Source organism: Triplophysa dalaica, chromosome 23 (assembly GCF_015846415.1).
Source record: "Triplophysa dalaica isolate WHDGS20190420 chromosome 23, ASM1584641v1, whole genome shotgun sequence".
Classification (NCBI taxonomy): Eukaryota; Metazoa; Chordata; class Actinopteri; order Cypriniformes; family Nemacheilidae; genus Triplophysa; species Triplophysa dalaica.
Window position 1 is genome coordinate 6,540,088 of NC_079564.1, and position 18,142 is coordinate 6,558,229.

Consider the following 18,142-nt stretch of genomic DNA (forward strand, 5'->3'; position numbering starts at 1 on the left):
TTGGGTCGGTTGTATTCATTAAACAGGGAAAGAGAGGATTCTGTCTGGTGATTATACATACCGCGCATATTAAACATCCTTGCGCTATATATACAGAAAACAATATAAGAAAAACATGTATGGCCTAAATATGTAGATGTTTATTCTCCTTTTTTGGTAAATCATTCTCTGCATATGTATAGATATTAAAGGTCCAATGTGTAAAAATTTAGCGGCATCTAGCGGTGAGGTTGCGAATTGAATCAATGGCTTACTAGACCACGCCCTTTCGATGCACTACGGTGGATGACACAGAACTATGATGCTTTCGCGTCTTTGCTGGAAAAGATAACATGTATGTAACACGCTCTGTTGAGCAGTTTGTCCATTTAGGGCTACTGTAGAAACAACACGGCGAATTTCATGTAAGGGGACTTCGGATTGGTAGGGATTGGTCGAATACTGCAAGCGTGTGACAGAAATGTAATGCCTCTTACCATATTTGGAACATCAGGTTCAAAGTAATTGTGCTGACAGATACACCCACCTTACTTGCGGATAGATTTGGGCGGAACTGATGTATATTTGTGGGGGTGTGGTTACACGGTCTGGGTGAGCATGATCAACAAAAAGCATTTAATTTACACCACACCCCATGAACACAATAGTCACTCAAAATCTAATATATGCCATTATCTCAGTCAATAAAAGTCTAAAGGGTCTATTGACCACCCAAGCAAAAATGGTTTCCCACCATAAGGGGAGCAAAGAATCTTCTATAAATATCAGCGAGCAGGACCAGAAAAGCTAGAAGGTCCCAGGCTAGGATTTTATTTTGCTCTGTAAAGTGAAAGTAGCGCATGTGACAGATGCTGAGATTTCACATCCAGCCTCCAGCAGCCATAACAATACGCTTCCAGTACATATAAACACATACACTAGACGAAAGAAAAATATGCTAATGGAATATGTTTCAAATCCAGAAACTACTTGAGTGTTGATGCCTGTGGTTTTATAGGCTGAATTCATTAGAATGTACGGTCTACTAATCAGACCTCCATCTGCTCCAGCTTCACTATATTGTGTGGGTGAACACACAATGCTCACAACAGAGATCCATTACGCAGCTGATTCCATATGTTTTACCGCGTTTAAAACGCTGTTTCCAACCATTCGACTTTGTATGGTGATCTTTGATTGGATATTGATAACCTGATTTCCTCTTTCTACTCTAAATTTGCTCTTATCACAGCTGAATGGAGCAGATCAGCAATGCATTTGCTTAGAGGCCCATGAGCTCGGCTGACTTTTATGGAGATGCAATTACACATTCAGAACGTTATACAGACCGGATGTAAATTATAGATTTTCACAGAAATGTTTTAATTGATGAGAGTGTATAAATAATGCTACTAAATGTCACATTGTTATATCTAACAGTACAGTTGGATGCACAATGCAATCCTCTACTCGGTCCCATAAGATTTCAGTAATGATTTAAAGCAGTATTTTAGAAAAACCTGTGGTTAACGAGTTTTGCATACCATCATGTTGAGTCATATTATTAAGAGAAAAATCGAAATGTACAGTATTTTAAACCCTTATGTCTCTAAGACGTTTTTTACAACAGTATTTAGTCATTTTGTAGCTTGATTACTTGATTATCAATTTCTAAATGAGACTAATTATCATCATAACCATCAATAAAAAGCACAACGGAGAGGCTAAAAAAAGTTAAGCTCCATGCAATCTCAAGCTGATATAAACAAAAATCTCTCCATAATTAGTGCTGAAGAGTGCTCAGTCATGCAAGACTGTAAACACTAATCTATACAGCTTCCTAAATCTCCCCCACACAGTGTGTCAGTCTTCTGGAAAATAATACAGTATAGCTTTTAATATGGGGAGTGATTTTAAGCATGCTGCAGGTGTAGCTCTATATTATATTAATACTGTGTTTAGAAGAATGTTACAATGTTAAATGTTACAAATTGTTACAAATTATGTATCATGATTTTGTTTCTTTGTTTATATAGCTTCAATCCCTACTCATTTCCATTGTATGTAAAACATGCAACATTAACAATAGTCAAGATTTTTCCTCTTGTGGGGAAAATAAAGTCCATGTGTGGAACTAAGTAACATCATTTTAACACCGATGTGATGTCGGAACACATTAGAAAATGTATCTTTTCCATTTATTTCGAGTTTTGTCAACATTAGCCAACCCTGGAGATAATGGACGAACTACAATACATTCTAGCCTATATATTAATGGTATTTTCTTTTATAAGTTGCATATTGCGTCTGGTGTGGACAAAATGCAGTCATAAAGAAAATAGTTATGATGGGTAAATAACACTAGCTCTATTTAAGCTGTTTGCAGTGTAATAAAATAACAGAGATGCTAAGTGCCTGCGAATAAAAGGTACTGTGCAAATAAAGCTATATTTAGAGTCACTTTGCAGTAAAGCATTCTGGTTACTTTACGCTATCAAATACCATACAACAATAAAGAAGATATTCTGGAGAAATTGTCACAAAGATGAGTTATCTCTTACAATGATGTGATTGTAGTTTTTTGGTGCAACTAGGAGAAAATTCTTATCTTAGGAGTTTTATGAAGCCAAAAGACCGTATGTACCTATAATGAAACTTAGGGAAAAAAGATAAAATCCTAAACTTCATCTTGTACCAATACGTTTTAAAGCATCTTGTTTTTATATAGTTATGTGAAGCATAACCAGATTTAGAGACTAATTTACCAACGTCACAAATTTAAGCTAGTTTTGAATACAATTCTTACAGCTTGACATCTTATGCACTTCTCAAAAACTATACCACAGTTCATAAAAGACAGTAAGATAGAAGGCAGAGAGTCTATTTAGCTCCTTGAGCTCAGCCCACTAACAGCGCCCGCGCGTTCACGTGACACTGCGCGATGCCGCTGTCCATGGTACTACTGGGTCACAACCGCGCTGCTTTTAGCATTATTGCTGTTTAATATTCAGTTCATGCACGTAGTCCCTGCTACAAGACAACTGATACATCAGCAGTTTGACTCATATAGACTATGTTCTCCTTACTACACGAGCCTCAGTGGTGGATGACTACGCTATTTTGGTTCATTATGTCACAGAGCAGAAAAAGTCATTTTTCTCAAGGTGACTTTTCGGTCCTTTTTGTGTTTCTTAAAATCTGTTGCATTGGATTTAGGTTAGTCCATCACATCCCCAATCTGTATGCAAAAGTCATAGGCCACTACACACATTTACAATAACGTGCACATCGATATGTATTTGATTAAAAATGACGCAAATGAAAGAACGTATATAAAGGGACCTGGAAATGACATCCTCAAAATATACCTCAGGTTGCGGTAGAGAAACAATGGAATACAGCAGTTTGGGTGACTGATAGAAAGCGTCCAGTCAGCAAAAATCAATTCACCTCATATTACCTCCGATCATTTTTAAGAAGCAGACTATTACGCTCAAGCATCTTATTTAGTGCAGAATTCGCTTTGAATCTTGTCCAACAAGACAAGATTCCTACTTTTTAACATCTTTACATTGGACTAAGCAAGTGAATGCAGGACGTTGCATTGCCCACATAAGGACAAACGTCTTTGCAGAAATTCATGCAGTTGAAATGACATAAATGCAATGATTAAACACATGTTACGCATTCTTTACGTGACAAATAAACTATTTATCGGAGAAATTTGCGTTCACTTCCTATTCAATCCCATTGCATTGAAGCACATTTCTGAGATGCCTCGGCTTTGCCGTTTCAATCGTTTAAAAGTTGTGGAAAATGAGCCGCGTACCTCAAACAAGGGTCCGATTTGATTCTTCTCCAGGTATGACTGTATTCTTGACTGCTGTAGAGACGCCATATGAATGTCTTGCATTGGGAAATCGAAGAAGATATCGCTAAATATTGGCACGCATCTTCAACGAGAAGATCGATCACCAAACGGCTTTGCGGCAGAGCGCGAGCGGATATCCAGACCGGAGACTCCGGCGTGTGTTCAAGCACATGCTGAAAGTGTCCAGGTTTGGCTTTGGTTACTATCTGATGGGACTATCCCTCCTCCGGTCTCGGCAGAGTAGCTGGCGACGGCTTTCTTCCAAAGCCAATGAGAAAGATCACAGCCTGGATCAATCTTTTATTTATTGGCTGTTCCGTTTGGATCTGAAGGACCCGCCCTCACTGTTTACTGTGAGTACGAGCGTTACATATCCATTTATATTACACGGTCCATAATGTATAACTCGATTGACACAAAATGTCATGTGTTGTGTTGTACAATGCGTTAGAATAAATTAGTAAAAACTGTTTATATACAATATGTGTATTAACATCACATTACACGTATTGAAACTCTAAATACAATGATTTTCAGAGGCTACAATTTAAATGAATAGTTCACTCAAAAATGTAAATGATTTCATCATTTACCATCTCGTAATTTAAAACCTGTGTGACATTCATCAGGAGAACACAAAAAGAAGATATTTTGAAGAATGATACTATGACCCATTGACTTGCATTGGTTTTATGTCTATACAATAGCAAATGGGTACAGACATTGTTCGGCTAGCAACATTCTTCAAAATAGCTTTTTTGTGTTCTGGAGAAGAAAGTCATACAGGTTTGTAATGAGAAGAGGATGGGAAAATGATGACAGGATTTTCATTTTTGGGTGAACTGTCTCTTTAAGGAGACACCTACAGTATGAAGCCTGAAAACATATTGTTGCCTTGAAGGTGTACTGTAAGTGACAGTAAGGCCATGAAAACTATGACAGGTAAAGGATGTTCGTCTAAGACGTTTGCCTGCATGCAGAGGCCATTAGCAAGATTTCACACGAGTATAAGCATCCTCGTACTGACTGCACATGTGATGGATGACAGTAAGTGCACCTCATGAAGCAGTTGTGTGTGGTGCATGCATGTGCCATAAATTCGAAAAAAGCGAAGGATATCAAATTTCAATTTGAACATTTTATTTAATTACAATTTGACATAAAAACAGGAAAATCAACCTAGTTTCAGGTTGGGGGATAGAACATGCATTTGGAAAATGTTTTAGTTTTATGATAAAATAAATAACTGTCGTTTTTACAGTAATATCTTCACATGAATTTATTTTTCAATGTGCCAGTTTAAGAGGATATTAATTGAAACAGACACTTTGTATAACATAAAAATACCTTGAATAAATCTTATTTTCTCTTTCAAAACGGAACTTATGTAGTTAATAAACATTTCCTGTTTTGCATAGTAATGATGATTAATTTGTTATTTTAAGTAACACTCAGATTACATGTAACAACAACTCCTGAGTATTGAATGTGTGTTTATTTGTGGAGACAAAATGGTACATATACAGTATATACCTACGTAAGTATGATGTAAAATAAAACATTGATAACACTGATATAATCACAATGTTGTGTACATGAACTTTCCAGTATGTCACTTTAGATTCACTGAGACTGCAGAACTGGTCCTCCAACATTAGCTTAATACACTACGGTGTTAATAAACTATAAACTCAGACGTATAAATCATGAGGCAAATCTATACCTGCGTTTAAATGCCATGGATTGGATTATATATGAATAAATGACACACAAGTTGTATTAAGGCAAGAAAACAGCTGAAATAGAGCTTCTGGATATTTGAACAATTCTGTTTGAACGTAATACAAACAGATATAAACTATGAACAAATGCTATGTCTTAACACAAGATACAGAGACTAAAAAGCACTGTGCAAACTTTTTACATAAAGACGAAAAGTTATCTGAATCAGGTTTTGATTGAAACTTTCTATTTAAAAATACTGACTTGACAGCAGCTTCCTGTTTGTTTGATCTTCGGTCTAAGACGAGACGCACCGTAGCACACAATAATATAAAAATGGTGCCTACAAAATTACAAAAGTCAATATATATTATGTTTGAGTTGAGAGGTGACCGATGCCTCAAAGCAGAAGTGAGGATGAACGTCCAGACATTCTCATTAAATGGAAAGTGTCGTCACAGGGTTGGACAAGAGCTGCTCCAGATCTGTTATAGACATGCGGATTCAGGGGTCACCATCGGGAGGTGGAGGCTGACACAGTTTGTACAATCTGTTAATGGAATAAAGTACAATTTAAATATTGCAGATAAAAAATTATTAGTAAGATTAGGCAGAGACAGCCCCTATAGATAACAACAGAGAGTATGCAGTAAATCTCTGAGTGAAATGACTTAAATAGCTTTTATGTGAAGTACTGAGTTTAGGGCACAGTTCTCTTAAAAGCTCTGTCCTTTTCAACAGTTATTTTACTGCAGGAAATAGAGCTCTTGAAAACACACACTAACACACCTGCAGACGGATGTCCTACTAGAGAACATGCGCTTGAAGCTAAACCTGAGATAAACTCAATGTGCTTTAGATGTTTTATGCACTGGGTTCTCTTCAAATTCATTTTAAATGTTAGGATGAACACAACATTTTGAGCATATTGCGAGAAAGTTGCAAAATGTTTTGTTTTATGTACAGGGATTTATCTGAAGAATAAATGCTGAACAGCAGCATCTGTTCAAAATAAGAAACTGTGGGCCACTAATTACTGCAATTTATTATGTCTGAAAAAAGTTTCAGTATATGTAGGTTTTAGACTTTGGTTTGGTGTAAACAAGGCTAAACGTGCTCAACGCAGGCTGCATTTGCACATGGCATTAACATGCGATCACTGTGGAGACTGATCATCAGCCAATCAGGACACAGCGTGCTTTCTTGCACTTATCAACATCAAGTGGCTTCTGTATCCCGATTACTGACTGTATCGCTGTTTTGTGCTCCATATTGGAATTGAGTCTCTAGTGGAAAAATGTCCATGATGCTAAATCTGAAAAGATATTTGATTTATAATTTCAGTCACATATTTCAAATCTAAAATAAAATAAGGAGGTTTCAAGTATTGTACATATCCCACAATATCGAATTCATCCAGGGGATGGAAAAAACTATGCTTTTTTCAAAAAATGAATGGCTGTGCCATTCCGAAGGCACATTTTCAACCATACAGTATATGCAATCTACTCCATTGCCTGACGTCTTCCAAATTTTCTGACAGAATTCAGAAAGAGGAGAGGGTTTGTGAGACATCGACTTGAATGCAGATATGACTGCTGGATTGCTTTGACACTACGCTGAGACACATATACACTTGCCCTTTCAATGTCAACAACATCTAGATCCAGGTAGCATTTTACTGCATAGTTTAAACGCATGCAAATATTATGTTACATTAAAAAAGTAGTCACTTAAGAACAGGGGCGGACTGGGAAGAAAATTCAGCACTGGACTATTCCGCCTATTCTGTGTTTGGTGGCATCGGCCCTCCACCAGTTCTGTCAACGGAGGGTGGGGGATTTGGAAGGGTTTGTGTTGTATGTTACGTGTGCATTGCATTACATGCATACGTGTCCGAACCGCTAACGCCTTTGCGCATTCACGTTTATAAAACGTTCACCCCGGGTCTCGGCCACGACCGTCGGTGGAATTTGACAGAATGTCCTACTGGTCAGTCCGCCCCTGCTTAAGAAAGGTTGTTTTAATTTAAACTTGAAGTCTTAAAGTATAAAAAATGGTTCACCAAAAATTGATAGCATACATGAGGCTGAAATGATCTACAAAGTTGAGAAGAGTTTGTAGGTTAAGCAGGTCAGGTAACATCAATGATAGATGTTTAATACTGCGGCTTACAGACTTACAGTAATCCACTAACCCAAAAGTCATTCTTACCTCAACACATTTTTATCAAATTTTAAGGAGGGTTAGTCCAGACCACAGTGTAAAAGCGAGGGAAAGGGATTATGAAGTCATTGAGGACCGCTCTGTTTACCTTGGCACTGTTGATGGGGTGCGGTCTCTCACGCCCAGGTTCTTGGCTGAGTTCTGCACTCTTGCTCCCTAAAAAGAGCCAAGATTATAAATGACATGCAGAAGGTCTGTCAAAACACTTATGCTTTAAATAATCATGAACATATTCTGTTTCCAGTAGGTCAATACGGAGAAGTGTTTTCATTCAGAGAGGCTGTGATTCCTGCATAACTGCTTTAAAAAATATTTTCCTAAATAATTATCAGATCACAAAACCAACAGAGAAACCATAAAAACACCTTCAGCCTGCTTTACCATCTCCACAGACAGCAAACCTTATACCTCAAGCACAGTCAGCTGAATCGATGACTTTCAGCTGAATCTGATGTGAATCTGTAGATCCTGAGCACTGGCCTTGTCATATTTGTTAGATGGACTTGTTTGTAGTCATAAATTGAACATAGAAATAGACCATCCCGAGAATTCCAGGGGTCCTAACATCCCGTCCCACATCAAATGAATCACAGACCTCCCTACCGAACAGCGATTTTTCCGCTTATTGTGACAAAAAGAAAAATAGCTACACCCTCCATGACGCAAGAATAAAAACGTACATCTTGCACATTTCCCAAATGTTAGCAGTTTCCACAAATAGCTTTGCTATCTCAGGTTGCTTCGACGCATGTTGTCTGGGGCAGGTGCAGGTCTGAAGCGGGCTGTATCAGCAGCGGGGGGCTTCAGCTCAGCATAAACACTGCCAGGGGAAGTCAGCTGTGATTGTGGAGAGGAAAATGCAATTTCAGTCTCCATCACTGAACAGGTACTCTCATCCTGCTCTTTAGGGACCGCTGACTGGTAAGTGTATCTTGTAAGGCGAGCGATATGGCCAGGGCTGTGTAGTCTCCTATTGTGACATGATAACATCAGCAATTATGGCATGCGCATCATAGTCAGGCATCCATATCGTGCAAAACTGTGGCCTTACTACCTTCCTGGCACAGCTGTACGGAGAGGAGATAGCGATATGAGGACGAGGAACACGGAGTGCAGAATATCAGTGAACCAGACTTTGTATTCTCACACAGAGACGATTATCTGATCTCTTGATAACCTTCTTTACTGATTCTTTAAAAAAAAATGTACTTACATAAAACATTTTTTTTTTTAAGTTCTTATACATATGAACAAAACGTGAACTGTCATCATCTATTATCTGTACTCATTGAGTTCCTGGCATTATGATAGATGAGTCTCTCTTAAATCTCGCTGTGAGGTCTGTTTCACCATGAATAATAATAAATAGTCAGCCAGGGGGAGCTCTTATATATTTATTTCCGAATCCTGACCGGTGCAGTCATCACCCACAGCCAGTCCAGCACATAAAAAATAGTCCTGGACCAGTTTGCGTTGTAAATTTTGTGGTTAGAAAAGAAAAGGTTCACTTGAACATCATCCACACCCTCTTGATGTTCAAGTATGAAGCCATACAACAGAGTTGTGTGACAAACCGAACACAATATTGACTGTTGATGCCCTCCGGTCAGATGTAGAAATGCCACAAACTGTATGTCAGATGCTTCACTGACTCATTGATCCAGAGGAAAAGTAGTTAAATCACAAGCTAAATGCAATAACAACTTAAATTTTGTTATTTAATGTTAAAGGAGTAGTTCACCTCAAAAATAGCCTCAAATGACTTTCCATAGTAGGAATATAAATGTATATGGAAAGTCAGTGGGGGCTTAATTTGAAGTGAACTACTCCTTTAAATAGTGTCTATAATGGAGCTTAATTGACCTGGCAACTATGGATTGGTGTAGTATTGAAAATGCGTAAAAATCATTGAATCTTATAACCTTTTTTTCATCCTTTATCTTTAATACACGCTCAAAACCTGTTTAATACTCTGTTTACCTGTAGAACACAAACAAAGATATTTTGAGAAATGTGTCTGTGGTTTTGTGTTCTTATAATTGAAGTCAATGAGGGGGCCAATGTTGTTTGGTTACCAACATTTTTCAAAATATCTTATTTTATGTTCTGCAAAAGAAAGAAAGTCATAGAGGTCTGGAGTGACATGACTATAAATGATCAAATGATTTTCCTTTTTGGGTGAACTAACCCTTTAAGAATGATTAAGTATTAAAAAAAATAGATTCTTGAAGGAACAGTATATAAAAAAATTCCACCATTGCCAACCATATCTGTGTTCTGTTGAAGATATTTTGAAGATTGTAGGAGAGCTAACAGTTTTGGGGCACTTTAGACTACCGTTGTCTTTGTTCCTACAATGGTAGACAATGGGCCAAGAACTGTTTGGTTACAAGCATTCTTGCAAATATCTGTCTCTGTGATCAAGAACAAAGGAATGTATATAGATCTGGAACAACAGGGTGAGCAAATAATGATAGAATTGTTATTTTTTTGGTCAACTGTCCCCCTTAAAATTCTTCTTAAAATTGTGATAGGAAAAGAATAAATAACATAAATATTTGATGGATAAGTAAATAATGACAGAATTTTCAATATGTAGAGAATTTAAAATGATAAGATAAGAAAGCTATATAAATGTGTAACTTAGAAAAAGTTAAAGCATTTCAATCAGTTTTAATAACTATTCCCCAAAAAACATTTCCAAAAGTTCACAATGAAAAAAGCTTCTTTCAAGGAAAAGTCATCGCCTTGAGTTACGTTCCATTCCTTCTTAGCTCATGTGACCGGACCAGGTCAGTTTCATCCATAATCTCATGAAAGACACCTCAAGGCAAGAGTAAGAACAGGAAGAAAAAGTGACTGATGATCTTTTACTTCTACGGTAAATGAACAGCGCACAATCTCCTTCATTTACTCCTTCATATTCACGCATCTCCTTCATTTCACAAGCGTCTCCTCTACAGCTTCCAGGCTTGTTAACCAGAGACTGGAGCTCACGCTTATAGCCATGCAAAAAAAGAAAAATGAAATGAAAAAATCTCCACCAGGCAGTTAATCATGCTACACTTCGTCAAATAATTAACACATGCCTTAGATAAAAATAAATCTGCCACAAATTGAACGTGGTGGCCCAATGGTGGCCCTTGTTTTCAATGCCCAATAAACTAACTGGGTCATACAAATGCACAGAGGTGAGTATTAGGTCATGCTAAATGGATATGACATTTCAAAACCAAACCACGTCAATTGAACGTTGGGTATACATAATAACATATCATACCTGCTTCCTCATGACATCAGTGGCCTGCATGATGCATCTCGGGGGCAAGCCATGATTTCGGGCCAGAAGAATGGCCTGTTCCAGCGTGACACTCAGTGTGCAACTACAAGACAGGAGATGATGTACAGATTAGCATTTTACTGGGTAACAAGGGTCAAAATCGGCTCACCCAAACATAAGTGTATATGCATTAAGTATTTCTATTGTAAAATAATAAATAATAATTAGAAAAATTACACTTGAGGCACCTTTTCATTAGCTTCTAATTATTATCTACGTTCCTCTCCCCTAGCCATCTGTCATTTAAGTAATTCTGATTGATAAATAATTTACTTAAAACGGAGAGGCGGCTAAACAAATCCATTGAATTCTGACTAAAGTGGGCTCGGGACACCCTTGACATGCTTTTGAGACCCAGAGCCACGGATAACAAGACCTGTCAAACAGCGTGCATGGTAATTCCAGCGTGGAGGAGCGTGACATGGACTTCCACTCCCTGACAACATGTGTCTGCCACTCACACCCGCTAACATCTGAACGGACAGTCTAACGCCAGCGACCAAACAGGTGTGAAACACCCAGATTGCGGTTTTAAAGGACAAAGGTCCCCAGGGTGCAATGAATATCCCCTGAGGTGAGCTATGAGCATTTGTATAGTATCCGAACCCTTGACTGTAAGCACTGATGCAGAACGACAGAGCTGATATAAGTGGGAGTAGAGCCAATCTGAGTAAGAGATCTGATACTAACCCAGCGGAGAAGACAAACAACTTTATGAGCTAGAACTGGACAAAGTCGATAACAGAGTGACTGAGCCAAAAACACCTTATCAAGAAAGATACTTAAGCAAGAGATAGACTGATGATATACATATGCGTTCAATAAATGAATAACAAAATGTTATAAATGAGCCGTTTTCGCAGGAATTCTTGGGTTTTGAAAGTACATTGAAAATAACTTCAGTTCAAATTATAACTTAAATTTTATGGTCTTGTCATATGTCACTTAAATTATATTAAACTGCCTTAAAATAAATAAATTTCATATGACTTAAAAATTATATTTTAAACCAATTTCATCTGCTTTTTATAAGACGTTTAATATAGACGATTTCATAAAACGTGAACAATGTAGGACGAATATTGCTCCAAAAAACGTTCCGTTTCAGTTGACACAAGAATTTGAACAAAACAACAGACCATTTAAAACTTAAAAATCTTTTATTATATATTCAATTAGATTTGTTTCTACATGTGAGATTTAAAAAAAACTGAACCAGATGTGCTTCTGGACCAGTGTTTACATCTTGCGATGTGATCTATCATATAAATTCAAGAGACTTAGCTAGAGATTGAACTTAAAAACTTTAGTTTGAAAGGTACCTTTAAGATAAAGCCTCCTTTAATATCCTTTCAGTTGAGTTTTTTTTTTAAACGTACTACATGGAACTTTTGAAAGATCATTTGAATCTATTTTTCCAGTCGAGAGACCAATAACTTTATGAGCAACCACTATAGACAAAGTCAATGAGTGTCTTCTGGGTCAATAAGACCTAAATGGCCGGTCAAAAAGCTGACTTTAAAAAGTGAAGATGCTGAATTGACTTTAGCTGACTGGGAACATAAGGGAATAGCTGATGGACAAAGAAGCAATCCTGACGAAGTCAATAACACCATGAGCTGATAACTTAATATGATGGTGTGAAAGTGCTTTAAAACTAGTGTGCCGTAACACCATAAAGCATCTTATAGGTTTTTTAAAAGCTTGTCCATCAAACTTTCAATGGCCGTAATAAACACTTCTTCATAATCTGTGTGTCATGCTCTATGTACGCTCACAGGATTTATTTTATTCATTTCCTCAGAAAATGAGACCAGCACTGACTTTGTTTTCTTGTTGTTTTCTTAGTTTTCATTTGCATTCGGATACAGAATAGAAGACAATCTGGGTGCTTTTTCACCCTATAATACTCTTACAGACAGCCTAATGTACAGTTTATTTGTGTGATACAGAGAATCAGCCAAGAAAATAGTGTTTGCAAGGCACTAACGTTTAACCCAATTATCTTCCTCCAATTACCTAAGTCATTTCTGGTAAATGTGCTTATTTACACCACAATAACAGACCGGAATCGATCATTTAAGATCAACCTTCCTTCAAATGGTACTTAAATACAATGAATGAATGGTAAGTTCATTCATGTTGTTCAATAATCTCTGATAAGTAGTCAATAGTCTTAAGTGTGTCTACTTACTCAGAAACAGCTCAAAAAACGAACAAGGCTTTTTGCTGATATACCAAAAACTATGACAGACTAAAATTCATCAAACTTAGTGGGTGACAGATTTGTTTTCAGTGGCCGTTTTGTCTTTGTGAAAAATGCATCTCGAGTTAAATCCTTTTTTCTATGTGTCAAACACGTCAACAAATTCAGTTCTTTCTGCAAACTGCTAACTATGCAAAAATACACCTGACGCTAAATTGTTGTTTTCCCTTAATGGCTTCTTGTGTGTTTCAAAAAATCGATCCTGTTGATTTAAAAAATTGAAAAAGCATGATGCAAAGATTTTAGAGTCACAATCACATTGGCTGCAGAACGCTGGTCTCGCAGATTTATGGTCATTTATAACTTCAAGGATGTTATGATGCAGTAAATAGTGAATGCTGTCTGTCTATAACATGTGTGCTTGATTCAGGGCTTTCTATTATGCTCAAAAACACACAAATATAGAATCCAATTGTGGATATTAAACGCACTGTTAATCCTCTTCACTTTAGCAATCTACACTGCACTGCAATATTGATCCGTCTGCGTTTTACAGCTAATTAACCTGTGACTTCCAAAGCTAAAGCTTTCCTACTGTTATCTGATTGCTCGGAAACAATGTTCATACGAAAGGTTAACAGCCCGTTCACATGACTGGCATCTGGGCTTCAACACAAATGGCAGTTTTACAAAGGTCGCTACAGCTGGAAATAAAAAAAGTGAGAAAATTAAAATTTAGACATTTATCAGTTACTTTTATCCAAAGTGAAGTACGACTGATGCAGATTAAAATGAACAATTAACAGGGGAGTAGAAAAGATCATATAAATAAAATGTTGAAATTGTGCAAATTTGAAATTAGGGCTATCAGAATGTACTGGTATTGACAACCGAGATATTAAAAACCACCATTATTGATACTGTGGTAAATTTACACATAAAATGTGACCCTGGACAACAAAACCAGTTGAAAGTCAGATTTTAACATGGAAGCTGAAGAAATAAGCTTTCTATTGATATATGGTTTGTTGGAACAACAACTGTTTACAAAGCTGGAATCTGAGGGTGCAGAAAAACGTAATATTAAGAAAATCGCCTTTGAAGATGTTAATCTGAGGCACTAGCAGGCCATCCACTCACAAAAATAAAGTTTTTATACATTTACAGTAGGAAATTTATAAAATATCTTCATGGAACATGATCTTTACTTAACATCCTAATGATTTTTGGCATAAAATGAAAATCTGTCATTTTTACCCAAACCCTGTATTTTTGGCAACTTAAGACTGGTTTTGTTGTGCAGGGTCACAAATAATATGATCAACCATTGAAAGTTTTGTCTTAAGACTCTCTCTCTCTCTGACTGCATGCACTCATATTTTTGTGTGATTCATTGTCCCCCACAAAAAGACCTGAAAACACTTAATAAACAAATTAAAGATGAATATGATTGAGATAATTATGCAACCTTTTACAACATAGTTGAACCAACAATTAGCAATACTTCTATAGCATTTTTTATGTTAATTCATGTTCATTTCATATCAAAATATCAAAATAAAATATATCAAAAGCCCTATGAACTAAAAAAGAAATTGGATCACCATTTACGAACACTACCAACACAATAATAAGATAAAATGCTGATTGTTAGTTCATGTTAGCTAATGTGTTTACAATAAAGTTGTATCAGTAAAGTGTTACCAGCATAATTTGTTTTATATCATATTGTTGTACGTCAAATATTTCAATAGATATCAGGATTTATTGTAAATTCTTTTCTCCATGATTATTGTGAAGTGAAACTACAGTTTTATATTCATGTCATGCATATGATATGATGTGTGTGTCTGAATTACACGGAAATGCATAAACATTGCATTGCAAACATTGCAAAAACAAGATCAGTAATGCTCCATTTAAAATCTGCTGCCTGCTAAATTTTTGCCTTATATACATAATTCCTTTAGTAAATTAGGTTCTAAAACATTACAGAGACTAGTTAATACTTAACAAAATGTATAGTGCAATGTTTTTGTAAGTTGCTTTGAGTAGAAGAGTAGGCCAAATTTATAAATGAATGTACAGTATGTCACGTAGTACTTTGCCTCTTAATATCAAGGCACAATTACAAGATCAGAGCTGCTTTGCCATCATAGCGGAGGTGGAAGCAACAGCAGCATCTGCATACCGTTGTGTAATGTCAGCTGTGAAGAATCAAAGTCAGCTGTATGCTGAGCCAACTAGCCGGAGGCAAGAACTGTATGAAGGTACTTATGGGTTCTTTATACAGTAAGCACTGTGAAAAACGGTTGAGCTTTCCTTTTCCACTGATGAAAAAACACAAGAGAGGGAAAGAATCATCAAACATGAGTTATATTCATGTTTTGCTCTTGTTTGAGTGATATTCATGCAGCTTGCAGATGTGAATATCTGATCTAAACGCTCTTCTGTAACTTTGAGAAGAGACAGATGGACAGTGAGATAACAGATGGAGAGAACGCACGTACTGGACGTGTAACTGAAAATAACCTTAGCTGGAGATTATTTATATTTTAAAGTTCTGAAGAGTGTCATGAGTGTTTCAAAGGATTATTTATATTCCAAAAATTGGTCCAAGACAGATGGCTATAGCACACTACAGAAAGAACGAGACTGAGTTTAAAGGGGCCATATCATACATTATTTATTCATTTCCGCCCGAGTTTTTTTTGCTTAAAATAGGTCTCATTTCATTTCTCGTGACCATTTTTCAGGCCCTCTGCAGCAGGGTTTAAAACAGTCAGAAGTGCTCCAGAGGATCGGTGCTCAAACAGTCAGGAATAGACCTACCTAGTTCTTCTGCCGTTTAAGTGCTATTGCTTCAGTTTGACTAGATGTGCCAAGTATCTGAACATTATTTTTACTATTAACTTATCCACTTCAGAAAGTTGTGAAATCTAAAGACGAGCCATTTTACAGCTTAGAATTAGTTCTCAAAATTGGTGAGTAGTTCACCAAAAAACAGAAATTATTTCATAATTGACTTACAAGTCAATGGGGACCAACGGTTTTCATTGACCAACCTTCCCTTAATTTTTTTTTCAGAAGTCATAGGGGTTTGAAATGACAAGAGGGTAAGTACATGATGAAAGCATTTTCGTTTGTGGGTAAACTATACTTTTAAGAACAAAGACCCAAGAATAAACTCGGTTATGAACATCTTGACATAAAAAAAACATACATCAGATCACACTTAACGTCATCCATATTTGGTAGGTCCAAATATTTAATTTCATTAAAAGAAAGGACTTCATATTTTGGCTATTACTTAGGAGACATCCTGCATCATGCAAATAAAGGCTGTTTAAGCATGTCTTTTCACACCTAAATCCAAAAGCTTTTATTTACTCTACATAGTGCATTTATTTCCACTTAATTCCACACCCAGGGTCCTGACATCCCTCTTTAAGAAATGTAATGAAACAAATTTCCTGTCAAACCCATTTAACTTCTATTAACATTATTCTGTCTTTTTGAGACAAACAATGTGTCTAAAACATGATATAAATAGGAAAAAAGCTGTTTATGAAGACGAAGGGAAAGAGAGAGAGAGGTGTTTGATTGAGGCATGTTTAGAGGGGTAAACAGAACATTATTCACCATGTCTGTGGCAGGTCTCAGCACCTGCTGCTTTACTAAAACTGCATGTGGACTGTAATTGTACCAGCGTACAAATCTGAGTTAGTCACACTCAAACCAACAAACACACATGTAGGCTACCCAACAATGCCACTGAAGTGTCATGCCGGTTTATCCAAAACCCTCCATCAAAGTGACATATTAATACAACAAGTGTGTCTATGCATCTGCTTCCATGTGTAGAAATTGAGAATTGCCCGGCAATGTGTCTGTTGCTATGTCTAAAGCCTTGAAATTGAGACTGAAGTTCCTGCAACATTCAGTGCTAATACACATCAAACACATTTAATAACTTCATTTACACGTCTGTAACAAACCATTCGATTTTAGATTTATCTCAAGTCTGTCGGAAAAACGATACAGGATGAGTTTAAAACTTAAATAGTAGGGACCTCTGAATAAATGTGTGCACACTTTTGGTCTTTTAAATGATTGGCAAACAGTCATTAGTCAAATTAAGTTGATTTGTGACACGGGATTCCCAGTCAGGGCAAGGACACAACGTCAATGAGTTTACCTCAAAGCAGAGTAGAACTCCACAATAAAAATGTGAGAATACGTGAACCGAATGTAAATCTACCCAGAACTGGCTGTCCTCCAAAACTCCGGTATCCGGTCAAAAAGAGTTGCAATACGGTATGTGATGCCACCAAGAGGCCTAAAGCAACTGTAAGGTGATACAGTCCTTCACGACAGAGATGAAACTGTGCAAGAGAATACAACAGCATGATAAACCTGGCTCATGTGAATGGTGGCAGGAACAAAAGAAGTCGGTTTGTCTGCTCAAAGGCATGTGACTCAATATGGAAACATTCTCTGATGAGATCAATTTAACATTTTAGAGGTTCAATATGAATTGCTGCTTGGCACCATGCTGAGACCACCAGCCCTACAGTAAAACTTGGCGACTGAGGCATTCTTGGACCAGATTTAAAAAATGAAACTAAACGAATGTTTCAAGGTAAGCAAATTGCAATAAATTGAATTCTTAAATTCTTTTAAAATAAAATAAAATAATTGAACTGAACAATAACACACAGCATATGGCAAAGAATACAGTTTACTGGCTATAAGTCAACAAGACTCAGCATCTCAAATCCTATTCAGCATTTACGAA

At 36.8% G+C, this 18,142-nt stretch overlaps 2 protein-coding genes across 5 annotated transcripts in view; both read right to left on the reverse strand.

The window, feature by feature from the left end:
- The window catches only part of c23h8orf34 (chromosome 23 C8orf34 homolog), a 56,608-nt gene extending 52,509 nt beyond the window's left edge, over positions 1 to 4,099 (reverse strand). For all 3 annotated transcript variants that reach the window (XR_008905414.1, XM_056737667.1, XM_056737666.1), the window contains exon 1: positions 3,809 to 4,099. Coding sequence is in view for 2 of the 3 variants with exons in the window: in XM_056737667.1 (XP_056593645.1) it covers positions 3,809 to 3,892 (84 nt within the window). In the remaining variant the exon portion in view is untranslated. The remainder of the gene's footprint in view (positions 1 to 3,808) is intronic.
- A 1,227-nt stretch (positions 4,100 to 5,326) lies between these two features.
- Positions 5,327 to 18,142, reverse strand: part of prex2 (phosphatidylinositol-3,4,5-trisphosphate-dependent Rac exchange factor 2) — a 98,490-nt gene continuing 85,674 nt past the window's right edge. For both annotated transcript variants that reach the window (XM_056738074.1, XM_056738073.1), the window contains exons 38-40: positions 11,079 to 11,181; positions 7,887 to 7,954; positions 5,327 to 6,122 (exon numbers count right to left, since the gene is read on the reverse strand). In XM_056738074.1, coding sequence (XP_056594052.1) covers positions 6,077 to 6,122; positions 7,887 to 7,954; positions 11,079 to 11,181 — 217 coding nt within the window. In that variant the 3' untranslated portion in view covers positions 5,327 to 6,076. The remainder of the gene's footprint in view (positions 6,123 to 7,886; positions 7,955 to 11,078; positions 11,182 to 18,142) is intronic.